The sequence below is a fragment of the Chanodichthys erythropterus genome, chromosome 18 (genome assembly GCF_024489055.1).
Source record: "Chanodichthys erythropterus isolate Z2021 chromosome 18, ASM2448905v1, whole genome shotgun sequence".
Taxonomy (NCBI): Eukaryota; Metazoa; Chordata; class Actinopteri; order Cypriniformes; family Xenocyprididae; genus Chanodichthys; species Chanodichthys erythropterus.
In genome coordinates this window covers 31,612,000-31,636,416 of record NC_090238.1, presented here as the reverse complement: position 1 = coordinate 31,636,416, position 24,417 = coordinate 31,612,000, and the positions used below count along the sequence as shown (strand labels likewise).

At 36.0% G+C, this 24,417-nt stretch overlaps 2 protein-coding genes across 4 annotated transcripts; one reads left to right on the top strand and one right to left on the bottom strand.

The window, feature by feature from the left end:
- The first annotated feature begins 538 nt into the window (after positions 1–538).
- LOC137006939 (fibronectin type 3 and ankyrin repeat domains protein 1-like) lies at positions 539–24,417 on the top strand. 3 transcript variants are annotated; one of them, XM_067368102.1, is made up of 12 exons: positions 539–555; positions 811–937; positions 17,892–18,054; positions 18,149–18,273; positions 20,591–20,672; positions 21,754–21,828; positions 21,968–22,033; positions 22,135–22,300; positions 23,732–23,875; positions 23,967–24,044; positions 24,161–24,205; positions 24,279–24,417. In XM_067368102.1, exons 3-12 carry the CDS (start codon positions 17,951–17,953, stop codon positions 24,366–24,368), a joined length of 975 nt encoding a protein of 324 aa, XP_067224203.1. In that variant the 5' UTR covers positions 539–555; positions 811–937; positions 17,892–17,950; the 3' UTR covers positions 24,369–24,417. The 3 variants fall into 3 exon arrangements, with proteins under 3 accessions (XP_067224203.1, XP_067224204.1, XP_067224200.1); XM_067368103.1 differs by lacking the exons at positions 539–555; positions 811–937 and adding an exon at positions 12,624–12,753; XM_067368099.1 differs by lacking the exons at positions 539–555; positions 811–937 and adding an exon at positions 16,724–16,969.
- Positions 3,416–14,310, bottom strand: dhx32b (DEAH (Asp-Glu-Ala-His) box polypeptide 32b). Its single transcript, XM_067368098.1, has 11 exons — positions 13,808–14,310; positions 13,344–13,537; positions 12,471–12,849; positions 10,413–10,643; positions 10,205–10,298; positions 9,807–9,956; positions 7,584–7,775; positions 7,123–7,263; positions 6,791–6,981; positions 4,607–4,797; positions 3,416–4,332 (listed from the first exon to the last, which is right to left on the bottom strand). The coding sequence occupies exons 1-11, from the start codon at positions 14,057–14,059 to the stop codon at positions 4,152–4,154; spliced, it is 2,196 nt and encodes a 731-aa protein (XP_067224199.1). The 5' UTR covers positions 14,060–14,310; the 3' UTR covers positions 3,416–4,151.

Sequence of the window (24,417 nt, the reverse complement as noted above, 5' to 3'; positions counted from 1 at the left end):
AGGTCTTACGGGTGTGGAACGTCATGAGGGCGAGTAAATGACAGAATTTTGTTTTTGGGTGAACTAACCCTTTAATACATGGGGTTTTCATTTTCAATAGATGTCAAATGAAGAATTACATCGTAAAATACATCAATATTTATTTATTTTTAACCTCTTGAAGCGGCATCACTTTGTTGACCTCTGTTAAACATGAACATTTGAATTAACATTACAGACCACTGCTCTCAACCAAACACAGCACTGGACACAACCTAACTTCTCTCAGTGGAAATGATGTGTGTCACAAGTAAGTTCAGATCAATAATTGATGGAATACACTTACGAAGCTGTTGCTGTGCTCTCTATGTTGGCACAACTCAACCGGTCTTCCGGAGGCCTGACCTATTCACAAAGCCAGGGAATAGATATGGATTCCACTTAAAAACTTTAATAGTTTCTATTAATAATTCATAGTTGATTCTAGTTGTCATTGGCCTGTTGGAAACAGATGAGGCCTTATAATTCTAACATGGGTAAAAACGCAGCAGCCATACCTTTTCATGAATGTCTGAGGTTGGTTTGTTCACTTTATTTTTGTCCTTAAATTCGCCCCTCGTCACATAACCATGTTTATTGCCACTGTAAACATTGTTGCTGTCTTGTATTTTGGCATAGTAAAGTCCAGACGACTTTGCTCCAGATATTGGCATCATATAAGAAGTCCTGTTCAGTGTTATATCATTGTTGTCACACTCAGCGAGAATTCTGTCCACCTCCACCGCAAGATCATCGGCTGAAAACTCAGAGTCCTGCCCGTCACTGTTACAGTCTCCCTGGGCTCTTCTTCTGATTGACACGCGCCGATCTGAAGTTTGGGTGTTCGAGGGACCAAACAACTGACTTGAATCCCGGTGACTGCCGCTGCTGCAGACGTTTTCCTCTGTCACTGACACAGGTGCGACTTTTTTCATCCTGCTTTTTGCTGTGCCCATCTCTCAATGCTCTCGAGTGCCTACAAACTGTTTGAGCAGCTGCTTTTCCAATATGACAAAATAAAAAAGACCACACAAATCCTAAGGGCATTTTAAATAGAAACAAAGATGGAAACGCGAAAATCTTTTCATTTTATATAAGATTTAATCATGCAGTCGTGACGCTACGCAACTAGAAAGCTCTCAGCAAAAGTATGCGCTGCAAACGCGACGCGTCTGTGAGAGTTGTGGATGACGTCGTCACTCATTCGACCAATCAAAGACTTTGTTTACAAACTGCAAGCGTCGCTTCCACCTCTGCCATCTGTCATGTGAATGAACTGGAACAGCTGGGTGACGATACAACACAAGAATTTCTGTTTGACTAAAAACAAACAAACATTTGAACCATTAAAAAATATTTAATGCATTTAGCCTATTCCTTTATACAACATTGATTGTCTTTATTATATAACAATCATTTTCAACATCATAATGGGTTTAACGCATTCACCCCTGGGAGTGTTTAATTTTAAGACAGTTTAAAGGTGCCCTAGATTACAAATTGATTGAATTTACGTCGGCATAGTTGAATAACAAGAGTACAGTACATGGAAATTACATACAGTGAGTTTCAAACTCCATTGTTTCCTCCTTATTATATAAATCTCATTTGTTTAAACGACCTCCAAAGAACAGGCGAATCTCAACATAACACCGACTGTAACAGTCGGGGTGTACGCCCCAATATTTGCATATGCCAGCCCATGTTCAAGCCATTAGACAAGGGCAGAACGTCTGGATCTGTGCACAGCTGAATCATCAGACTAGGTAAGCAAGCAAGAACAACAGCGAAATATGGCAGATGGAGCAATAATAACTGACATGATCCATGATATCATGATATTTTTAGTGATATTTGTAAATTGTCTTTCTAAATGTTTTGTTAGCATGTTGCTAATGTACTGTTAAATGTGGTTAAAACCATCGTTTATTACTGTATTCACGGAGACAAGAGAGACGTCGCTATTTTCATTTTTAAACACTTGCAGTCTGTATAATTCATAAACACAACTTCATTCTTTATAAATCTCTCCAACAGTGTAGCATTAGCCATTAGCCACGGAGCACAGCCTCAAACTCATTCATAAACAAATGTAAACATCCAAATAAATACTATACTCACAGGAATCAATGTATGCATGATGAACACTTTGTAAAGATCCATTTTGAGGGTTATATTAGCTGTGTGAACTTTGTGTTTGCTGTTTAAGGCAGTCGTTAGCTGGCGGGGGATTTAAAGGGGTTGCACGCTTAATCGGTGCATATGTAATAATGGCTCAAAATAGGCACTTAAAAAAATTAATAAAAAAAAATCTATGGGGTATTTTGAGCTGAAACTTCACAGACATGTTCAGGGAACACCTTAGCCTTATATTACATCTTTTGAAAAGGCACCTCTAGGGCACCATTAAATGATTCCCTAGATGTTTTCATGACTTCACTGCAGTGTTCAGTTTGAAGTGAAAATGATTTTAAAGGTGCCATAGAACGTCTTTTTAAAAGATGTAATATAAGTCTAAGGTGTCCCCTGAATGTGTCTGTGAAGTTTCAGCTCAAAATACCTCATAGATTTTTTTAATTAATTTTTTTAACTGCCTAGTTTGGGGCATCATTAAATATGAGCCGATTTAGGCTGCAGCCCCTTTAAATGCTCACGCTCCCCGCCCATTGAGCTCGCGCTTGCCTTTAACAGCATAAACAAAGTTCACACAGCTAATATAACGCTCAAAATGGATCTTTACAAAGTGTTCGTCATGCAGCATGTCTAATCGCGTAAGTATAGTATTTATTTGGATGTTTACATTTGATTCTGAATGAGTTTGATAGTGCTCCATGGCTAAAGCTAACATTACACACTGTTGGAGAGATTTATAAAGAATGAAGTTGTGTTTATGAATTATACAGACTGCAAGTGTTTAAAAATGAAAATAACGAGTCTTGTCTCTGTGAATACAGTAAGAAACGATGGTAACTTTAACCACATTTAACAGTACATTAGCAAAATGCTAATGAAACATTTAGAAAGACAATTTAAAAATATCACTAAAAATATCATAATATCATGGATCATGTCAGTTAATATCATGTCATCTGCCATTTTTTGCTATTGTCCTTGCTTACCTAGTCTGATGATTCAGCTGTGCACAGATCCAGACGTTAATACTGCTTGCCCTTGAACATGGGCTGGCATATGCAAATATTGGGGGCGTACATATTAATGATCCCGACTGTTACGTAACATTCGGTGTTGAGATTCGCCTGTTTTGAGATTTATATAAGGAGGAAACAATGGAGTTTGAGACTCACTGTATGTCATTTCCATGTACTGAACTCTTGTTATTTAACTATGCCAAGATAAATTCAATTTTTAATTCTAGGGCACCTTTAATAATATTTAAAGCTGCAGTGATATTTGGGCGCATGCATAACAGTTTAATATAGATATATGAAGATCATTTCAAACTGTATGAGAGCTTTATAAAAAATCTCAGATACAATATTAACACTTCGAACAACAGTTTTTTTATTTAATTTCTTATTTTGTGTGAATTATCACAGTGGAATTGACATTAATATCAAAATATATTATTAACTAAACAAATGCCTTACAAATAAATACATATACAATTGAAAAACAAAAACAAAAAAACAATTCCAGTCTATTCCAAGTTTGTTTAATTACAGCCTTGCAGCACTAAATAAAACTAATGGGAAACACAATCAATGCAAAAAGGAAAATGTTTAATTGTACTATCCTGATATTATGTAAAAATGCCAGCTAGTAGCTACAATTTATAAAAGACATTTTAGACACCATAAAGTCAATGACAGTTTATTGATTAACTACTGCACAGCAGTAGGTTATTTAAATTGCTATTAATTCAGCAGAAAGAAGACAACTGTACAAATTGTTATTACTTCGAAGCATTGTCCCGGGCACTGTGAGAAGGGGGTTTTCCGCGGGCCCTTTGAATTTGAGCAACAGATTACACGATCTGTTCTTTTCAATCAAACTAATTTGTTCAGTCTATTGAGATTCCTCATTGTGCCTCATAAATTCCATGGTTACTGTGGAAAGCATCCTGTTTGAATCCTGTCATGGTAATGCAGTGGCAAGGTATGCTATTTCCCCTGTCACTGTATGGTACAGCGCTCATGCGGCTGATCCTCACTGGCAGGGCTGCTGGGGGTCTGGGTTTTTCTTTTGCCTTTAGATGGGGCAGCTGAACCGTGATCTATAATGTGCTGCAGTAGGTCTTTACTCTCACTAGGTGGCAGGTTATAAAAGAAGTACTGCGGCGCCATCTGAATGAACCTGTCACGAGCAAACAGCAAAGAAACCATTAAATTACAATGCACAGAAGAACGAATTGTCCGAATGGAACAAATTGGAACCCTTAATTGAACAAATGGTTGAAGAAAAAGAGAGTAAATAGGTTGTTAACCAAATTAAAAAGCTTCATAAGCAAATTTAAATGAAACAAAAAGAATTTATTAAGTTCTAAGAGACTGTGAGCTAAATTAAATTATAACATTACATTATTAATGCCTGATTATTTACAATTCATTGCCTGTTTTCTAGCACTTACTCATGTGCTGAGATTTGAGAGACGGTTCTGATGCAGTTGTTCTCTGACAGCGTGTGCTCATGATACAGAACCCATTCTGGCAGATTCTTCTTGTGCATCTCGGTTCCGTAGCCAGACAGTTGGTGGATCTGAGCCACATGTTTATGGGTTAGCATGAAGTAATTGCCTGACCCGTCAATGTCCCTCGCCACCTGGAAAACCCCACACAGATTAAACAATGGAAAATGCACTCATGCAGTGTTAGGAGCACTAAAGAGACTTAAATACGTAAATCACTGTGCCATTTACTAATCTGCTTTAATCACAGATGTTACTGTCCCAAGGCAATAATTTGAAAGAGAATTTGTGCACCGATTTTCACTGTTGTGCATTTAACAGTGCATTTGAGGAAGAGATTAATTCTTTTTCTTGTTCAGTTTTAAAGCAACAAAGCATAGCAATATATTAGATTTTTACAAAGTGCATATAGTACAATATTATTATTAGGGATGTCAAGCGATTAAAATGTTAAATCTTTTAAATGTGGCAATTAATTAATCACCATCATTATTGTGTTAAATGAAAAAAGCACTAAATAGACATTAAAAAAAGTAGCTTTAGAAAAAAAATATTTTTTTTGATTCATCATGGAATTGTTTTACACATAAGCTTGGCCATGAGGATGAATAAATGATGACAGAATTTTCATTTTTGGGTGAACTATACCTTTAAAGGGATTTTCATTAATATGGAAATATGAAATAATTTTTTTATGAAATGATAAATAAGAAACTAAAACTGCCAGTAGGGGGTGGTAACTGAGTAAGTCACTAAGTCCTTCATTTAATGTGTTCAAACTGCTGATTCATTCAGGAATTAAGTAAATGTCTCTCCTATAAATGGGTCATTGAATCATTGATTCATCTGACTGATTCGCTCAAAACGAGGATTCATTCAGAAATTAAATACCACTGTGTGTTTTTCGGAGACATACAGCGTTTCTGCTCTGGGTTTATATTTCATTGGCAAAATTAAGCAAAAGCAGACAATATTGTGTCTAAAATATAATGTAGCTCCAGACGTAGGTTCAGGAGGAGCCTAAACATTCAGTCCTGTCAATCATCATTATGAGCGTATATAAGCAGCAATCACTGAGTCATCCCAGTGCAATTCTTCCAGAATCCCTCCTCCTCCCCATCTCCTCCTCTATTTCTTGTATTCTCCCTTTATGCAGTACTGTTATAGGGGGGTTTAACTCTTTAAGTTTTTTTTTTCATTAACCATTCAGACTGAATGGGCAGACGAACTTGTGAAACACAATATTAACTTCTTATTTACCGTTGTTTAAAATCAATATCAGATATGCATTTGTGCTATTTGGGACAAAAACAGCACTCGTGTAATATTGCTTAACTATATTATGATATAAAAATGAGACATTTTTGCCCTGATATCTTGTATTTTAGTGGCTTTTTAACTCCATTCTGTAGGTTCCATCACGCAGTTGTTAACCTGCTTTATGTTCGTCACCATCAACTGTATGAAATGTAAGATGAATTACGTATTTCTGGGGCGTGGCGGGGTGGGTGCGTTAATAATTTTAATGTGTTATTTTTTCCCATAACTAATTTATTAAAGGGGACCTATTATGCCCCTTTTCACAAGATGATATATAAATCTCTTGCGCCCAGAATGTGTCTGTGAAGTTTCAGCTCAAAATACCCCACAGATCATTTATTATAGCTTGTCAAATTTGCCCCATTTGGGTGTGAGCAAAAAAAGCACTGATTTTGTGTGTGTCCCTTTGCAAATAAGCTTCTGCTCCCGGCCCCCTTTCCAGAACAGGGTGGAGCTTTAACAGTTCGTGCTTTGGATACTCAGCAACAACAAAACTGGAGAATCTCACACAGCCAAAATGTCAGAAATTGTCAGTAATGGTGTTTAGCCTTCTCTCACAAAAATGTAGGAGAAATCTGGAACCGCACGTTTAGAGAGACTGTTTATGATTTATGGTGATTATAAAAAAAAGTAATGGGTTGATTTTTACCATTATAGGCTGGTTGTTAACACACACTGTGGACACACTTCTATCTTCGAACACCTTATAAAAATGGATTTTGCATAATAGGTCCCCTTTAAGTTAATGTATTAAATCGACAACCCTAATTATTATGTATATCATGCATATAATCTCTATATCCATACCTGCATGAAGAAGCCAGCTAGTAGTGCACGTCTGATGTTCAAGCTATTGCTTTTAGAGCCAAAGTCAGGTAAGGACACTGGCAGCTCTATCCGATTCAGGATTTCTGTTAGTTCAGAGCGTATCGCATCTGCTGTCTGAAGAGCAGCCAGACTAAGGAAATGGTCTTCACACCACTGTTCCACGCTAGAGTCTGAAATACAAATGTGAATGTGAAATCAACACTTTATATATTATAATCAATAGATTTTGTTGGTCAGTGTATTTTAATTCACCACATTGGCCATTTATGTATATACATAACAGTTGCAAAAGATGCACAAAAATCACTCACATGGCCCTTCCTTAGCGTATTTGTAAGCATTAAAGATGTTAATAAGGGTGAAGTGATCTCCTTCTGCATGCTGGAACCTCAGATGGCACAGTGAGGCTTTCTGTCTCATTTCCACTGGAGGTGTAAGGAAACAGCTTGGAGCTAAATTACAAAGAAAAGTAGCAATTAAAAGATTGAGAATAATTTTTGTTCATTATACATTTTTTTATAATAATAATTAAAAATAAAATAAATATTTTGAAAAGCATTGCATATTTTAGTTAGCCCAGAGTAATTGAATGTATTAGCAGAGGTTGAATTGTCCATACATTTTTATGGGGTTAAAAAGGTACAGTCACTTTGGTACAAACAACAGTTATCTGACATCACTTCCAAATATAACTGGATGGAGCAAAGACATTTTGGAAGTGCAGACACATGGTGGTACACCTGTTGAGTGGATTGTACTGAGACAGGATTACCTGTTAGCATGGCAGCGATGGTCAGCACTTCACTCACACAGTCAAATTCACAAGACGCAAGCAAAGTCTTAGCCATCTGTGGCTCGAGAGGAAACTCTGACATGATAATTCCAATCTCAGAGAGATTTCCGTCATCATCCAAAGCAGCAAGATAGTCGAGTTCCTCTAAAGCTTGCATGAGGCCTTCTGGATCTATGGCAGAGTGAATTTAAATATGTAATATATTTCAAACTATTAATCACAGTTTTCCAAATTGTGCCATTAATCTGTACTAGAAAAATATGCAGAATAGTTTAAAGTTGATAGGCTAAAAACCATTGTTAACTAAAACCATTCAAATCTATTTTGTTCAATGAAATAGGGCTGAAATGAGAAATATTAGATGATAAAGTTAAATGATAAAGTAAATGTTGCCTTGGCAACTAACTGAAAAAAAATATATTTTTACTGTAGTTGAATTCTATAATTATTGAAACTCAAACTGAAATAAAAAATAAATGAAAGCTAAATAGGAATATAAAAAAAAATAATAATAAAAATGGCAAAAGCAATTAATAAACTTATTAATACTTGAAAATGAAAAATGAAACCAGAAAATATATAAATAAAGTTAATTCAAAAATTAATAAATATTATAAATGTATATAAATAATACTAAAATAACACTGAACTGACCTAAATAAGGTAATTATGGAAGTTTGTTTCGGTCATGAAATATAAAACAAAAAAGGAAATTGCAACTTTTTATCTCATAATTCTGACTTCTTTTTGTCAGAATTGCACGAAATAAATTCAGAATCGCGCGTTATAAAGTCAGAATTGTGAGATATAAATTCACAATTGCGTGTTTATAATGTCCAATTGTGAGGGAAAAAATCACTGACGTTTCTTTCTCAGAATTGCGAGTTTACATCACGCAATTCTGACTTTATATCATGCAATTATGACTTTATAACTTGCAATTTATAATTTTAAATCTCACAATTCTGACTTTTTTCTCAGAATTGTGCGATTTCAACTTGAAATTGCAAGATAAGTACCTTTTAATTACCTTTTATTTATTATTTAATGGTGGAAACAATCTTCCACAAGTAAATAACTCATAACAATAATTAAGTGATTTTTTTAAAAGTAGCAGACAAGTTTCAATAATAATTTCAATAAAATAAGAACAAAACTTTTTTATGGATAAAGTTAAGGGATGTAATTTTTAACTGAAAACTATAGACCTTATTCACAGCAGTGCCATCTTGTGCCATCAGTGAATCAAAGCTTTTCAGTGGCTTGTATTGTAATTTAATGTGTTTTAGGATTGTTCTGCTGAGGAAACACTGCAAAAATATCCTTCCAAGAAATTTTACTAGACAAAAAAACTCCATAAAACATGAGCTGTGGAAAATCATAAGTGATCTAGGAGCTTTATACAGCTTTTTACAGTGGATGCCATTGATGGCAAGTTTAACCCTCAAAGCCTGGCTTTCATACCTGTCATGGCACTGCTCTGAATAAGGTCTATAGTTAATTGTAAAAAAAACACCTGAGCAAGTTTTATTGTGGGAATAGGTCAAAAGGTTATCAACTGTTCCTTATAGAAACGTTTGTTAGTCCGACTGAGTAAACAGACAATAAACTCTCACTAATTTCTGGCATCATAACAAAAGCACCCCACATATTTCCTCAGTTGCATCATGAGATAAACAAGTTCATCTAGTTCATCACACCATGCTGTTTTCACAGAAATGCTCTTGCCGTAGCTCCACTAATGATGCTGCTCATCTGAATGGTGCGTGTTATGGAAGCAGGTTATCTCTGGAACAATGAACGCAGTCAGAGCGCTGTCGGCTCAGCTAAAGCACGGCTCACCACCTCTTAATACCAGCAGTGAGCAGAACAGGCCCATCTGCACCCTTACTGTGAGCCAAGAGAACCTGGCTGATCCCAGCTTTGCTTGGCTGCTGCAAACAGCGGAGAGTGAACAACTTGTTTGTGTTCAGATGGACTGCTTAGATTCATGTGAGGGATTCTAGTGTAAGTGTATGAATTATTCTAATTCTAATCTTCACTATGTGGAAAATATTCATACATTCACTGTTTAAAATTAGTATAGCTACAGAGATTACACAATATTTCAATACAAGTGCAAAAAATCCCTTGGAACCCTGAGCGATCTAGAGTTGGCTCTTTTGATTGGGAAGAGATTTGATTGTATAAGAAGGATCTCACCTGGTCTGTCAATGAAGTCACAGTTGCTCAGGCCAGCAATTTCCATACGCTTTAGGAAGAGCACAGTGGAAGTGATGTCAGACTCAAGAATGTGAGGGACGCTCTCAACAGGAAGTGACGTGTCCTCTTGATACAGACAGAAACACTTGCCTGTGTACATGAAATATCTCAGTTATATGATTTAACACATGCCAGAAACACTTTTATTTGAAGTAAACATAAACGTACACTACCGTTCAGAAGTTTTGGGTTGGTACGATTTTTTTAATGTTTTTGAAATAAGTCTCTTATGCTCACCAAGTCCAAACTTTTGAAAGGTTGTGTATGAGGAAATATTTAACTATTTTAAAATCATTTGTATCTTTATTTTAGAATTTCAGAAAGCAAAAAGCCCTCACCTGTTGGGCCTGCAAGTTGTTTGCGGCTCTCAGCTTGGCTCTTGCTGATTGGTCGAATAACAATGGAGTTGGCTCTGATTCTAGGATTGTACACCTGTCACAACGAAACATCACAGTTTCACGCCCACCAATCAAAATGTAAATATAAAACAGAGCTCATAATAAGGAATAGTTCGTAAAGTTCAAAATAAAAACAATCACTACATACATATCGTTTTTGCACTCCAGCATCAATCACAAAGCGAATGCTGTGAACGGCCCAGAATAAGTCTTCATTGGGGCTGCAGGTGAGGAAGACTCTCCTGCTCTTGCTCTCCTCAGACAGCACTGAGAGACTGTCTCCTTGCGCTGGGCACAGAGAAACAGGCACCAGCTCGCCATGAGACAACGCAAGATTGACACCCTCTCTCCGCAAAATGGCATGGGCACATTCAATCTCCTTGAAAATGAAACAAGAAAGAAAAGTTTCTATTACCATGGAAATGGGACCTTTTTCAATTCTATGCCAGATTCACTGAAGGAAAGCAGGGTGACATTTGCGTGGCATAAAACTAAGGAACCATTAAAATAGTGATCTGCCTGTTGCCTGGGCTCACAAAGGATGAGATAAAATATTAAAAAAAAAAAACGCAATAAAAACATCAGATTTTAGTAAAGACTGAAAGGGTGTGTTCACACTTTTAGATTGATTCTCTTGGTTCTTTTGGTCCGGACCAAAATAGAAAATGGTAGATTTAGTCCTGGTTCACTTAGCGTTCACACTGTCGTTTTTAACGCCGAACCTAAAGATACAAAAAAATGGGCAACAATGACTATGACGAGAAAAAAACAGGTCTGCTTGAGTATTCTGTCCTTTTAGGGGCCTATTAAAAACAAAGGCGTAGCTTGATGACGGCAACTTTGAGCGCGGAATCTTCACCTCACAGCCGGTGGAAACAAGCGGGATTGGACTCGGGAAGAAATCATGTTCATGGATGCGATTATTAACATTACTATAGTATGAAGCAGAGCAGGACCGAGTGTTGTTGGAGCTGAACGAGGCCGATGAAGTGATTGAGCAACACACGCCTCACGAGCAGCAGAGCTTTTATTATGTCACAGTCGCCAGCGACACTTCCGCTTTTCCGGTCATGAGTATGAGGTAACGCAGCTCTGTTTATCATATTAGATACATTTGAGTGTGTTGAAAATGTTATAACGTTACTCTGTGCGTTCACTCGGCGGCTGCTGTGAGACACTGTTACACACTGCAGTAAGATAGATCGATTTTAGAATATCATATTAAATGCTGGATGGCTTGTGTTGATAAATGGCATGCAATTACTTTTAAAATGTATTGTAGGATGGAGAAACTTCCATATTACTGTTACTAAAAATAAAGCCGCATCTGATTATGTTAGCTACCTCACAAAATAGTGTTTTTCTCTGAGGCATGGTAAAGCATGGTACTCACAAAAAATCAAGAAAATTACATTTAAACAATAAGACTAAACGTGTTGAGCTATAACAACAATTAGTTTTCTGTCTATAAATATATCAAACAGTTGTTCCCTTGTCTATTAAAACATGAAAATATTAAAGCGTCTTTGGTGTTTCCATGATTTCTACAAAATAAAACCGGAAACCAAGGGTAACGCGGGTATGACGCAATTGACAGGCAACTCCTCACACGTCCTGGATCCTTGGTTAAAACTGCAATTTTCTCACAATTTACAAATAGTTGGAAACATTTGGGATATTGTAAGTACTCAAGTGAACAAAATATATAACACTGGCCTAGTGGTTTTTGGATATTTTACTGCAAAAATCGTATATATTGCACCTTTAAATCTGTATGTCTGTTTACACACAGCAAGACACTATCATTAATTATCAACTTTATAATTATAATTAATTTTTATAAATTAATAAATTTAATAAATATGATTATTTAATTTTATAGATATCAAATAAGCACACACTTTAAATATAAAATAAACATGAAACATTATTATATTATATTATAAATACGTTATAGATCATTTTTTTGTTATAATTAAATTACATGATCAACTTTTAAACAATTAGACATTATTTTTACATATAAATAAATGCAATAAATGATTTTTTTTAATACATACAGTAAATATTAAATAAATAAGCATTAATTATACAAATACAAAACATTATTATATTATAATTTAATGAAAAACATGTATTTGTTAATTTATAAAATTATTTGTAAATAATAAACTAGTCCATCTATTAACATTTAAATGTCTCTTACTTGCTCAGTCGCCAGAAATGTCACAATGTCTCCATGGTTTTGATTCTGATGTATCTCCAGAGCCAGTCTAAGAGCAGAGCAGAGGTAATCCTTCACACCTCCTCTCCCACTACCATACACCACCTCGCACGGCTGTGGCCCTTCCAGCTGGATCTGAGGAACGCTTCCATAGTGACGTAGCAGTTTCTCAGCGGAGTGAGGGGCGGTGAGGATGACCAGTCTGAGCTCCGGCCGTGCGAGGAGCATGTCTTTGAGCAGCCCGAGGAGCAGGTCTGTGCTGACGGTGCGTTCCTGAGCCTGATCAATGACCACGACACCATACTGCTCCAAGAGCGGGTCCGACATCATTTCCCGGAGCAGCACATCATCTGTGCAGTACCTGCAAAGCAACAGATGTCACTGTCACAGGCGAAATCTCCATCTATTTAATACAAAATCCTATCAATCTACAAACAAAAATAACGAGCTAAGTGAAGACAAGCAGACGCAATTAGATGATAATTTACTCTGGGAATTGTCAGTGTTTTCCTTAAGGTCAGCGTTTTCATTAAGTCCGACCCTCTCAGCTGTTCTAATCACAGTTCTGGCTCTTTGTTCACCAGACTGACTTATGGCGGCTCTGAAAGGTTTGATGAAGCATATGGGCTGCACGGAAGCACGGCAGCTGCCGTGGAGACCCTCAGACCGAGCCCCCTCAGCCTTTTGTTAGCTTTTATATTGTTTAGAAGGACAGGCGCCCCTGAAAAGGAGATGCACGTGTGGTGGTAATGACAGGGGGAGGGGCAGATAGTGGAACTGAGTGGAAAAAAAGACCAGGGAAAATGACCAAATAACGTTGTGTAGACTTTGCATGCCCCGGGATCATATACGCACCTCAAAACAGTGTCAGGGGAGCAACAGGTCTGAAGTGGGATGCTGTATCCAACCTCATTGCCGATGTTGACGTCCATCTCGTCGGCCACACGGAGGGCCAGTTCCACCGTGCTCTGCTGGTGAATTTGAGTGCACACTACCATGCCATTCTGATACTGCGCAGATAGGCAAAACTCTGCACACCACTGAGGGATCTAAATGAAGATTAAGACAGATAACACATGATGTAATCAAAACAAAACTCACAAATAACATAGTTTTGGTACTTTCAATGCTAAATGAACTAATAGTAGTGAATATGCTGCATTTACTTTATTTACCTTTGTATAAAAGATGAAGCAATAACTTAAATTCAGTTCAAAATTCAGCCCTAATTTATCCTTTAGGGCAGAATATGGAATAATATTACTTATTTAAGAGCATTTTAATGTACAAATTAATATTATAAACACACATAAACCCACCTGAGTGCTTTGTCCTGTTTTAGCTGTGCCAGTCACTATCACAATCTGGTTGTTGCTCAAAGTGTCCATAAACTCGCATTTCGCTTCCCACACCGGCAGACCTTTTCTTTCTCTTAATAGTTTGTAATATCGTGAAGAAAAAGGGAGCCCGTCGAACTGATTCAACTCCAGCAAATCATCCGAATCATTATCTTGAGTTTCGTTGATTTCAGATAGTTTTTCCACATCTGTTGAGGATAGCTCCATCTCCATCGCTGCACTAATGCGACTCTCTCTTCAAGTACTCAAATAAATCAACACGAACAAATCGACTGAATCACACTCTATTAATTATGTGACATATTTATGGCCTTAAATGGATTACCTCTCCCAGACGACTTTTATGGACCCGCGCTCAGGCAATACAGACTCTTTGTGTCATCAGTTGTCCCGCTCAGCGCACTAGCGATTGAATGAATCGTTCTTTTGAACCGGATCATTTTGGATCGGATCATTAATGAACATAAAACCGATTTTGAACTGAATCGGTCCGAGTGGATCTCGAGTCAGCGCATAGTAATAGTTTAATTAATAGGTCAATTTAATGGGTGAAAATGTTGTTTGACAGTTTTAAAAATAGCCTATACATGAAACTGATTTGTTTTTTAATAAATTATTAAAACATGTTTAAAGGATTAGTTCACTTTCAAATAAAATTTTCCTGACAATTTACTCACCCCCATGTCATCCAAGATGTCCATGTCCTTCTTTCTTCAGTCGAAAAGAAATGAAGGTTTTTGATGAAAACATTCCAGGATTATTCTCCTTATAGTGGATTTCAATGGACTCCAAACGGTTGAAGGTCAAAATTACAGTTTCAGTGCAGCTTCAAAGGGCTTTAAACGATAACAGATGAGGAATAAGGGTCTTATCTAGTGAAACAATCGTTCATTTAAAAAAAAAAAAATGTATATGCTTTATATAAACAAATGATACACCTTCCCTATTCTGCTTATGGAAAAAACGGAACTGGCGCTGCATTCGTTCCGTAAGTTAAATAGGCTTTTTGAAGAACACGGAAGTGCGGTTTTGGCGGAACCACTTGGAAGGCGTATCACTTGTTTGTATAAAGCATACATTACAAGTATACATTTACATTTTTTTTTCAAAAAATGACAGATCGTTTAGCTAGATAAGACCCTTATTCCTCGTCTGGTATCGTTTAAAGCAGAACTAAGTAACTTTTTTTTACCTTCATAAATAGTTTTCTAAGTCCTTACGATGGTTAATTGACTTGTAGTGATGTGTTTGAGGTGAGCACTAACCCCCTCTGGCACGTCTATGCCAGAAAACAGCACTTGCAACTTGAGCTGCACCGACCCGACACAATCTCGCCTCATGTTCACGTTCACGCGAGAGTGACAAAATGCTTTATGGTAATTCAAAAACAATGTATATATTATGACTTTATAAGACAATTTCGAAAATTACCCACCTCTATCGAGTGTACTGTATTTGCAAATTACCCACCTCCTCTTTCTTGTACTGTATTTGCAAAACTACTGTGCTGGCGAGTGTTGTAGTCGTTGTAGTCCAGAGCTGCGCTTGGAGTATTTAAGACAGTGTCATTCACTGAAGGAAACTGTAGGGGGAGCTTCGCAAATCTTACTGAGTTCTGCTTTAAAGCCCTTTGAAGCTGCACTGAAACTGTAATTTTGACCTTCAACCGTTTGGAGTCCATTGAAGTCCACTATAAGGAGAAAAATCCTGGAATGTTTTCATCAAAAACCTTCATTTCTTTTCAACTAAAGAATGAAAGGCACGAACATCTTGGATGACATGGGGTGAGTAAATTATCAGGAAAATTTTATTTGAAAGTGAACTAATCCTTTAATGTTTTCAGACAAATGTAGTTTGCCTATTGTTTATTTTAAAGGGATAGTTCACCCCAAAATGATAATTCTGTCATCATTTACATCATCACTCACAAGTCACAACCTTTGTTTTTGTTTTTTTTTCTTTGTTTTGCTGAACACAAAAGAAGATATTTTGAAGAATGTCAGTAAACAAATGGGCCCCACTGACTTCCATAGTATTTTTATTTTTTATTTTTACTTTATATATATATGCATGCTAATATAAGCAACTAATTAAAATCCCTATGTTTTTGTTGGTAACCAACAAAAGCAAGGATGAGATTTACTAGGTTTATAATAATAATAATAATAATAGGTTAAGTCTTATATCTCACGGGTGGTGAAGACAGAGACCGCAGGGCTGAAGCTGCACTCCCCCGAGGGTCTGGTGACCTTCAGCCTAAAACTGTAACTGGTGCTGGACTCCAATCCCTCTAAAACATGATATATATATATATATATATAAACTGTTTGGTTACTCATATCAACTCAAACAAGCTAAATATGGATATGAAATAAAACAAACAAACATTTATTTATAAAATTTAGTTGTCTACAGCAGGGGCCCACAAGAGAAGCAGCAAATTTCCAAGAGGGCCTCAAGATTTAAAGACTTTAAAATGTATTCATTCTAAAAGTGTGATTTCTAGGCCTGAAAAAGTAAACGACGTAAACATTGTTGTAAGTCTACATTTTATATTGCTAATTTTAAAAATAGGCCTACTATAAAATATTTTATTGGCTTGGAATTGTTAGAAAAACACATTTAAAATAACATAATTTAAAGCATGTAATATACCATGGAGCACGTGGTGACGTAAAAAAATCGCTGACTCTTTTTTGACCCGGCTCTTTAACATGAATTGTTCGAAAGAACCGATTCGGTCTTACCGTCATAAGCGCACTGAATCACCACTCGGACGCGCAGCAGCAGAGATTTTAAGCGGTCATGTGGTCATTTAATCTCATCGTCACAATAGTGCCCCAAATGATGAAAGTGACTACAGGGTCTGGATAAGCATACTTCGCTCTCTTAAAACAAAAACAATAATTTGAACACGTTTTGGAATGAGTGTTTCGTGCAACAAACAATTAAATGGTCCACCCATAGGGTCAACCACAGATTGCGCGCAATGATGTCACCATGACAACCGTAATGCTTGCAGAGTCAGTCAGATGTGCGCGAGAGAGACTGCAAACACACAGCAGCAAAACTATCATCAGTTTCTCAACACAAGGACGCAGACCGAGACAACCATGAACCCAGGTAGACATTTGATTTGTGTGTCGTGGCTACTAGTTGATTGTCAGGACATGTAACGTTAGTATTTCCAAAACTTGTTTACGTTTGTAAAATATAGCTAATAGAGGACAACAGAAAGAAGAGATGAAAATGAAATGCTTGACTGAATTGTTTATAAAGTTTTCAGACGAACTTTATTCAAAACAACACCATATGGTTTAAATAATACCAGTTTTTTGAATGAATTGAATAAAATATCACTAGGCCTACTGATTTTTTTAACTTTATGAAGAGCTGCATTTATTTATTTAGTTAGTTTTCGTCAGCAACAGTGATTAAAAAGTAACAAGTAATGTTTTAACTGAATCACAAAACACCTTTTTATGAATTAATATTCATATAGTACCACATAAAGTTTCTTATTTGATTAATATAATTAAAAACTAGCATATAATACAATATTTTGTATATTTTCATACAACATTTTTTAATAAAATAATTAAAATATAACTACTGTGAAGAGTTGCATTTTATTTATTGATTTGGAAAATTATGCTACATTGCCAGTTTTCTCCAGCAACAGTGATTAAAAAGTAATGGATGATCTTTTAACTGAATCACTAATCCAGGAACAATCTTCTGTTAGTTATTCCTGGTGCATTGTTACATGATATTCATGACCTTTATTAAGAAGATGAAACCAATAGGCTGCAGTTTACTCATACAGTATGTCACACCTGAATAGCAAAATCAGTCCACGGATGCTGCTGGATCAGATAACTGCATATTAACCATAGATTGGTTTAGGTTTCAGCCCTTGTCATGTGGTTAACAAAAAGTAATATGACTGAAATGAAATGACTGCAAAGCTAATTATGTCTAAAATTCACATTAAATATACAAACAAAGTGCATGACGTTAAGAACGTGCCATTTATTATCTCCAGAAGTCCCTCAGCCACCTGTGATCGGGAAGGTCAGTCACCACAGTATCGAGCTGAGCTGGATGAATGAAGAGAGCAAACCTCGAACTGGCCCCCCTGAACACTGGAGCCACTTCTCTGTGGAGCAGATGGACCCCAAAACACACAAATACAGCACCAAATACATGTCAGTGTTCTCTCGATCACCCTGAACATTATTTCTCTGTACCTTTTTCATTTTAAAACTGGCTTTTCAGCAATCTTTTGGTGTTTTATCACAGAGGGTACGGCACCCATCATGTTTTAGAGGGACTGGAGTCCAGCACCAGTTACAGTTTTAGGCTGAAGGTCACCAGACCCTCGGGGGAGTGCAGCTTCAGCCCTGCGGTCTCTGTCTTCACCACCCGTGAGATATAAGACTTAACCTATTATTATTATTATTATTTTAAACCTAGTAAATCTCATCCTTGCTTTTGTTGGTTACAAACAAAAACATAGGGATTCACTAATAAAAAATATAGGTAACACTTTATTTTAGGGTCTTTTAATTAGTTGCTTATATTAGCATGCATATTACTAGAATATTGTCTGTTTATTAGTAATTATTAAGCACATATTTATGCCTTATTCTGCATGACCTTATTCTATATTCTTAATCATACCCAATACCTAAACTTAACATCTAACTTACTATTAATAAGCAGTAAATTAGGATTTTATTAAGGGAAAAGTCGTAGTTAATAGTAAATACATGTTCCCTATACTAAAGTGTTACCAAAATGTATACTACCATTTGGTTCCATTTAAAGAAATGTATTCCACAAACACATTATATTGATCAGTAAAGACATTTATAATGTTACAAAACAAAATTCTCTTTCAAATAAATGCTGTTATTTTGAACTTCCCATTAATCAAAGAATCCCTAAAAAATTAAATTCAGTTCAATTCAGATCGTTTCAAAGCAGCTTTACAGAGAATGCATGTCAACATTACAATTTAGAGTAATCTGCTATCACAGAGGTGACTGTCTAATGTATGTAATTTCAGAAATGTACATACAATGGCAAGAAAAAGTATGTGAACCACTTGCAGAATCTGTGAATAATTTTTTTAAAAAAAAGCTGAATTTATTAAAATGGCCCCATTCATAAGTATGTGAAGCACTGATTCTCAATACTGTGTGTGGTTACCTGATAATCTATGACTGTTTTTTTGTTTTGTGATGGTTGTTCATGAATCTCTTGTTTGTCCTGAGCAGTTAAACTGAGCTCTGTTCTTCAGAAAAATCATCCAGGTCCTGCAGATTCATCAGTTTTCAAGCATTTTTGCATATTTGAACCCTTTCCAGCAGTGACTGTAGGATTTTGAGATCCATCTTTTCATGCTGACGACGACTGAGGGACTCAAACTGAAGTATTAAAAAAGGTTCAAACATTCACTGATGCTCCAGAAGGAAACACAATGCATTAAGAGTCGGGGGGTTAAAACTTTTTGAATTTAAAGATCAAGGTAAATTGTATTTCATTTTTCAGCTGGGAAACATGCAAGTATCTTCTGTTGCTTCCGAAGGGCAGTACTAAAAGAAAAACAATGATATTTAAACAAAATAAGAAAAATCGTGACATCTTCATCCTGTTCAAAAGTTTTCAGCCCCGACTCTTAATACATCGTGTTTTCTTCTGGAGCATCAGTGAATGTTTGAACCTTTTTTAATAGTTGTGTTTGAATCCCTCAGTTGTCCTCAGTGTGAAAAGACAGATCTTAAAATCATAGTCACTGCTGGAAAGGGTTCAAATATGCAAAAATGCTTGAAAACTGATGAATCTGCAGGAGCTGGAGGATTTTTCTGAAGAACAGAGCTCAGTTTAACAACCATCACAAAACATAAAAACAGTCGTGGATCATCAGGTAACCACACACAGTATTGAGAATCAATGTTCATATACTTATGAATGGGGTCGTTTTAATAAATTCAGCTATTGTTTTGTCTTGTGAACTAAATGCAAACATCTTTTATGTAAAATATCTTACTCAGGACAATACTAAATAAAAAATAACATGCATCCCTCTTATTTTATTAAAATTATTCACATTTTCACAGATTCTGCAAGTGGTTCACATACTTTTTCTTGCCACTGTATACAATCATGCAGTTAGCTAACAATGTAATAATTTAGGCAATTTAATTTACAACCACTGTTAGCAGATTAATGATTATACATGTTAACAATAATTAGGATATAGAAATTTGTTGTGTCATCTTAAGTCCTCAAAAAATGTATCCTTAAATTAATTTGGGGGTAACACAAGTTATGTAATCAGATTAATTTTTTTTCAAGTAAGTGCTAAAGTAATGCATTACTTTTAAATTTACACCAAAATGTTGGTTACTTTTTTTCAAATAAGTAAGGCGAGTTACTATGTTTTCCCATTTATAGACTGACACATCTCCTATCCCCATGTTAAGAGAAATTGGAAGTACAGGTACAGAGGCGTTGTGTCACAGGAATAAATAAAATTTTTTAAAAAGAAATTAATAAAATCCTAAATTGTGATAAAATTTCTCAATATTACTGTTTTAAATGTATTTTTGATCAAATAAATGTGGGTTTGGTGAGCATGAGGCTTAGTTAAAAAAAAAAAAAAAAAAAAAAATCAAACCAACCACAAACTTTTGAACGGTAGACTATCTGGTTAATGTTCTGATGGTGTCACCACAGGAGAGCCGTACTGTGGGAAGAACCTCCACCAGGCAGTGAACAGGGAGGATGAGGAGGAGCTGACCACAGTGCTACAGTCAGGGTGAGACCCACTGACCATCTGTAAAGGCATCTTTTCATAGACAAGTTTATGCTGCTCTGTGCCTGCTCATAATTCAGTGTAAATGTGCAATTCCACATAAAAGCTAGACTAAATTATGCCTGCTCTCACCCACCTCAGCCCCTAGTATTAAAGGGGACCTGTTATGCCACAAAAATGTGTCTGTGAAGTTTGAGTTTGAGCCCACAGATCATTTATTATACCATGTTGTAAATACCCATTTTTGAGTGGAAGGAAAAACAAGCTGTTTTTGCACATGTATCTTTAAATGCAAATGAGCTGCTGCTCCCCACCTTGGTTAAAATTGCAATTTTCTTACGATTTACAAATAGTTGGAAACATTTGGGATATTGTAAGTACTCAAGTGAACAAAATATATAACATGTTCTAGTGGTTTTTGGATAATTTACTGCAAAATTCTTCGTGGGATCTATGCTAATATGGCAGATTCTCATTGCGTAGAAACTGCAAGCAGCTTGTTCTAAGACACTGCTTATGATTTATGTGGATTAAAAAAAAGGAGTGGTGGATTTTTACCATTATAGGCTGGTTGTATAGTGTGTACACACACTGTACAACCAGCCTATAATGGTAAAAATCCTTTTTTAATCCCCATAAATCAGTGAATTTTGTGAATTTTCATATTTGGTCCCCTTTAAAGTAGAACGTTTTAACTGCTGTCTAAATGCATTTATGCCACCTCTGAGCAGCATTAAACAGTCAGTGGGAAGATACTTAAATGCCATTTTAGAAGCGCTTCTGTGCCACATTTGCAGCGTAAATTTGGTGTAAGACTACAAAATCACTTCAAGCTTCTTCATATTAGTACTAACATTGTACTAAACAAAGGGAAAAAGTTGTTTTACTCCTCATGGCATTCTAAATCTGTATGCTTTTCTCTCTTCTGCAAAACACACCTAAAAAATATCAAAATATATTCTTTTGTGTTCCACAGAAGAAAGAAAGTCATGAAACTAAGAATTTTCATTTTTGGATGAACCATGCATTCAAATACCAGTTCACACATTGGTCATGACCCCTCTCATGTAATTCCTCTCCCTAGAACGGTCAATGTGGATGTTCATGACAAAATGGGTTTCACTCCTCTCATGGTGGCAGCACAGAAAGGTTTCACCAGGTAAACTTGCTTATGATTCTGTTTTTAATTTAAAGCCAATTTAGAAGCGAGCTACTGAATAGTTGCTAAGTGGTTTCATTGGAGAAAAACCTAATTTGTCAAAATTTCTAATTGCAATCAGCATTTGTTTGGCTTGCAGCATAGCAGACATTTTGGTGAAGCATGGAGCTGATATTAACAAGAGAGATAGCACTGGAAAAAACAGGTGAGTTTGCCTTTTCAGTGCAGCTCTATGCAGTTCCATTTTATAATCATTCATGTTTTCTAATCTTTTTTGTTTATCTATGCATGTTTTTTTTTTTTCAGTTTAATGCTGGCCTGTTACGCCGGTCACCTGGACACAGTGAAGTATCTGCGTAACTGCGGGTCAACATGGCAGTCTCGAGACACGGATGGCTGCACACCGCTCCACTGGGCTGTGGATGGAGGACAACTGCCTGTCATTACATATATGATCCAAGATGGTTGTGAGGTCAGAGGTCAATTTTTCAGTAATTTCATGTGATGTAAAGTGCAAAGAACCAAATGCTCAAAATTTAGCGTACATTAAAGTAGGCGTGAAATGGAAGTTGTGGGACTTGATTTCCCTTAGAAAAAAATAAGCATACTTCAAATTCATTTTATTTAGTATACTTAGCGAAAGTTAAGTTCACGTATAAATGTAAGTATACTTTATGTAGTTATGTACTATTTCAATACTGATTGGGATTAAATTGGTCTACTTTTTAGTACATAAAAAGTTTACTGTGTAAGAATAAACTGAGTACACTAGTTTACAACTACACTTTTTTTTGTACTGCAACTATAATACCAGTGAACTTATGGGTATACTGATAGTTTACTAGTTAAATACTTGTAGCACATTGTTTAGTTTATGAAAGTACACTTTGAAGTATACTCTCAGTAAGCTATAGTTTTGTAGTTTAATACTGCAAGTATACTTGTAAGTTTTCTTTATACTTAGGGTACTATTTATACCTTAATTTTGCACTTTAATTATACCACTATATTCATATTTAGTTATTAATTTTTAAAACTTGAAATTTACCTTTAACTGTACTTTAAATAGGTTTGAAGTAAATTGTACACTATGTATACTACCAGTGGTCTAGCCTACACAAAAATTCACATACTCAGAATTAGGAACATAGGGACATCTTTTCTTTATAAATCAATATTTTCAAACAATGTAAGTTTATAAGACAGTATGTAAAACTGTGTAAAAAGTATTTTATACGCTACTCAATCAAATGAGTAAATACAACTACAAGCCAAGTATACTTAATTATACTGTTAAGTACATTTCAATCAAAACATTGTGTACAAGTATATGCCAAATATACTTACTTTTAAGTCTAGTATACTTAAGTGTAATTTTAAGTATATTGCTGAGAAGTACATAGAACATTCTCATTTTTAGTTTAAAAGAAGTATACTAATAGCACACTTGAATAAACTTCTTTTTGTAAGGGTTTGTTCATCAGGAATTGACTGGATGGTTGTGGTTTGCAGTGGCTATGATCTCATGCGAGTGACAGGTTGCCCCGCCCTCCCGCCAGTAAACACATCATCAGAAATGTCACTGTAAGAGGGAGGGGAAGTTATTTTGATTAAAGATATTGAGGATATGTGAATTAAAAAAATAAAAAAGATGTGCACAGATAAAATAAATATTTATGCAATACTCCATAAAAAAAGAATTGCCCATTTTGATGGTGACTTTAATTCCATATGACCAGTTATCGCCGATAGCTTTTAGCTCTATAGCAATGAGATGTCACTTAAATGAAAACTCTTTTGACAGGTTTTAGATGTAGCATCTGGGACGGCTTACTATGTCAAATGTCGAGTTAAAGACCCTGTACTGTCAGTTTAAAGCATCTGTGTTTTTGCACTCTGACAGGTGGATGTGATGGATAAAGTGTCTCTCTGGACTCCTCTCATGCGTGTGTCAGCCATCAGTGGGAACACTGCGGTGGCCTCTGTCCTCCTCCAGGCTGGAGCTGATGTAAACGTCCGTGACAAGGCTGGCAAGACACCACTAATGGTATTTATCATCAAAACAGTCATTAGAATTGTCGTGGACATGATGGATTACATTATTGCAGGCTTTTTTTGTTTTGGGTTATAATTTTTAGGTTGCTGTGCTGAATAACCATGTGGAGCTGGTGAAACTTCTGCTCGACAGTGGGGCAGATCACCATATGAAGAATGAGGTAACAGATTATGATCATTAATATATTCTTAATCCATAAATGATTTAACAATAGGAGTGCAATAAAACATTCTGCCAGAGGAAAACTGATAAGATTATATTTACACCCTAATGTAGTATGGAGCAGGTGCAGCTGATATGGCAAAAGCTTTTGGGAGACAGGTGAGCTAACAAACTTCATGAACGAATTAATGCCATTTTGTAGCTTGGAACAAAAAGACAATTTCTGTTTCAGAACATCATAAACTTGCTGGATAAAATAAGCATGGACGATTCAAATCGACCGACATCAACGGGACAGTTCTGTTACAGAGACAAGAAATGATCTTTATCTTAATGTCATGTTTTACATATTACATGATAAAACTTTAATG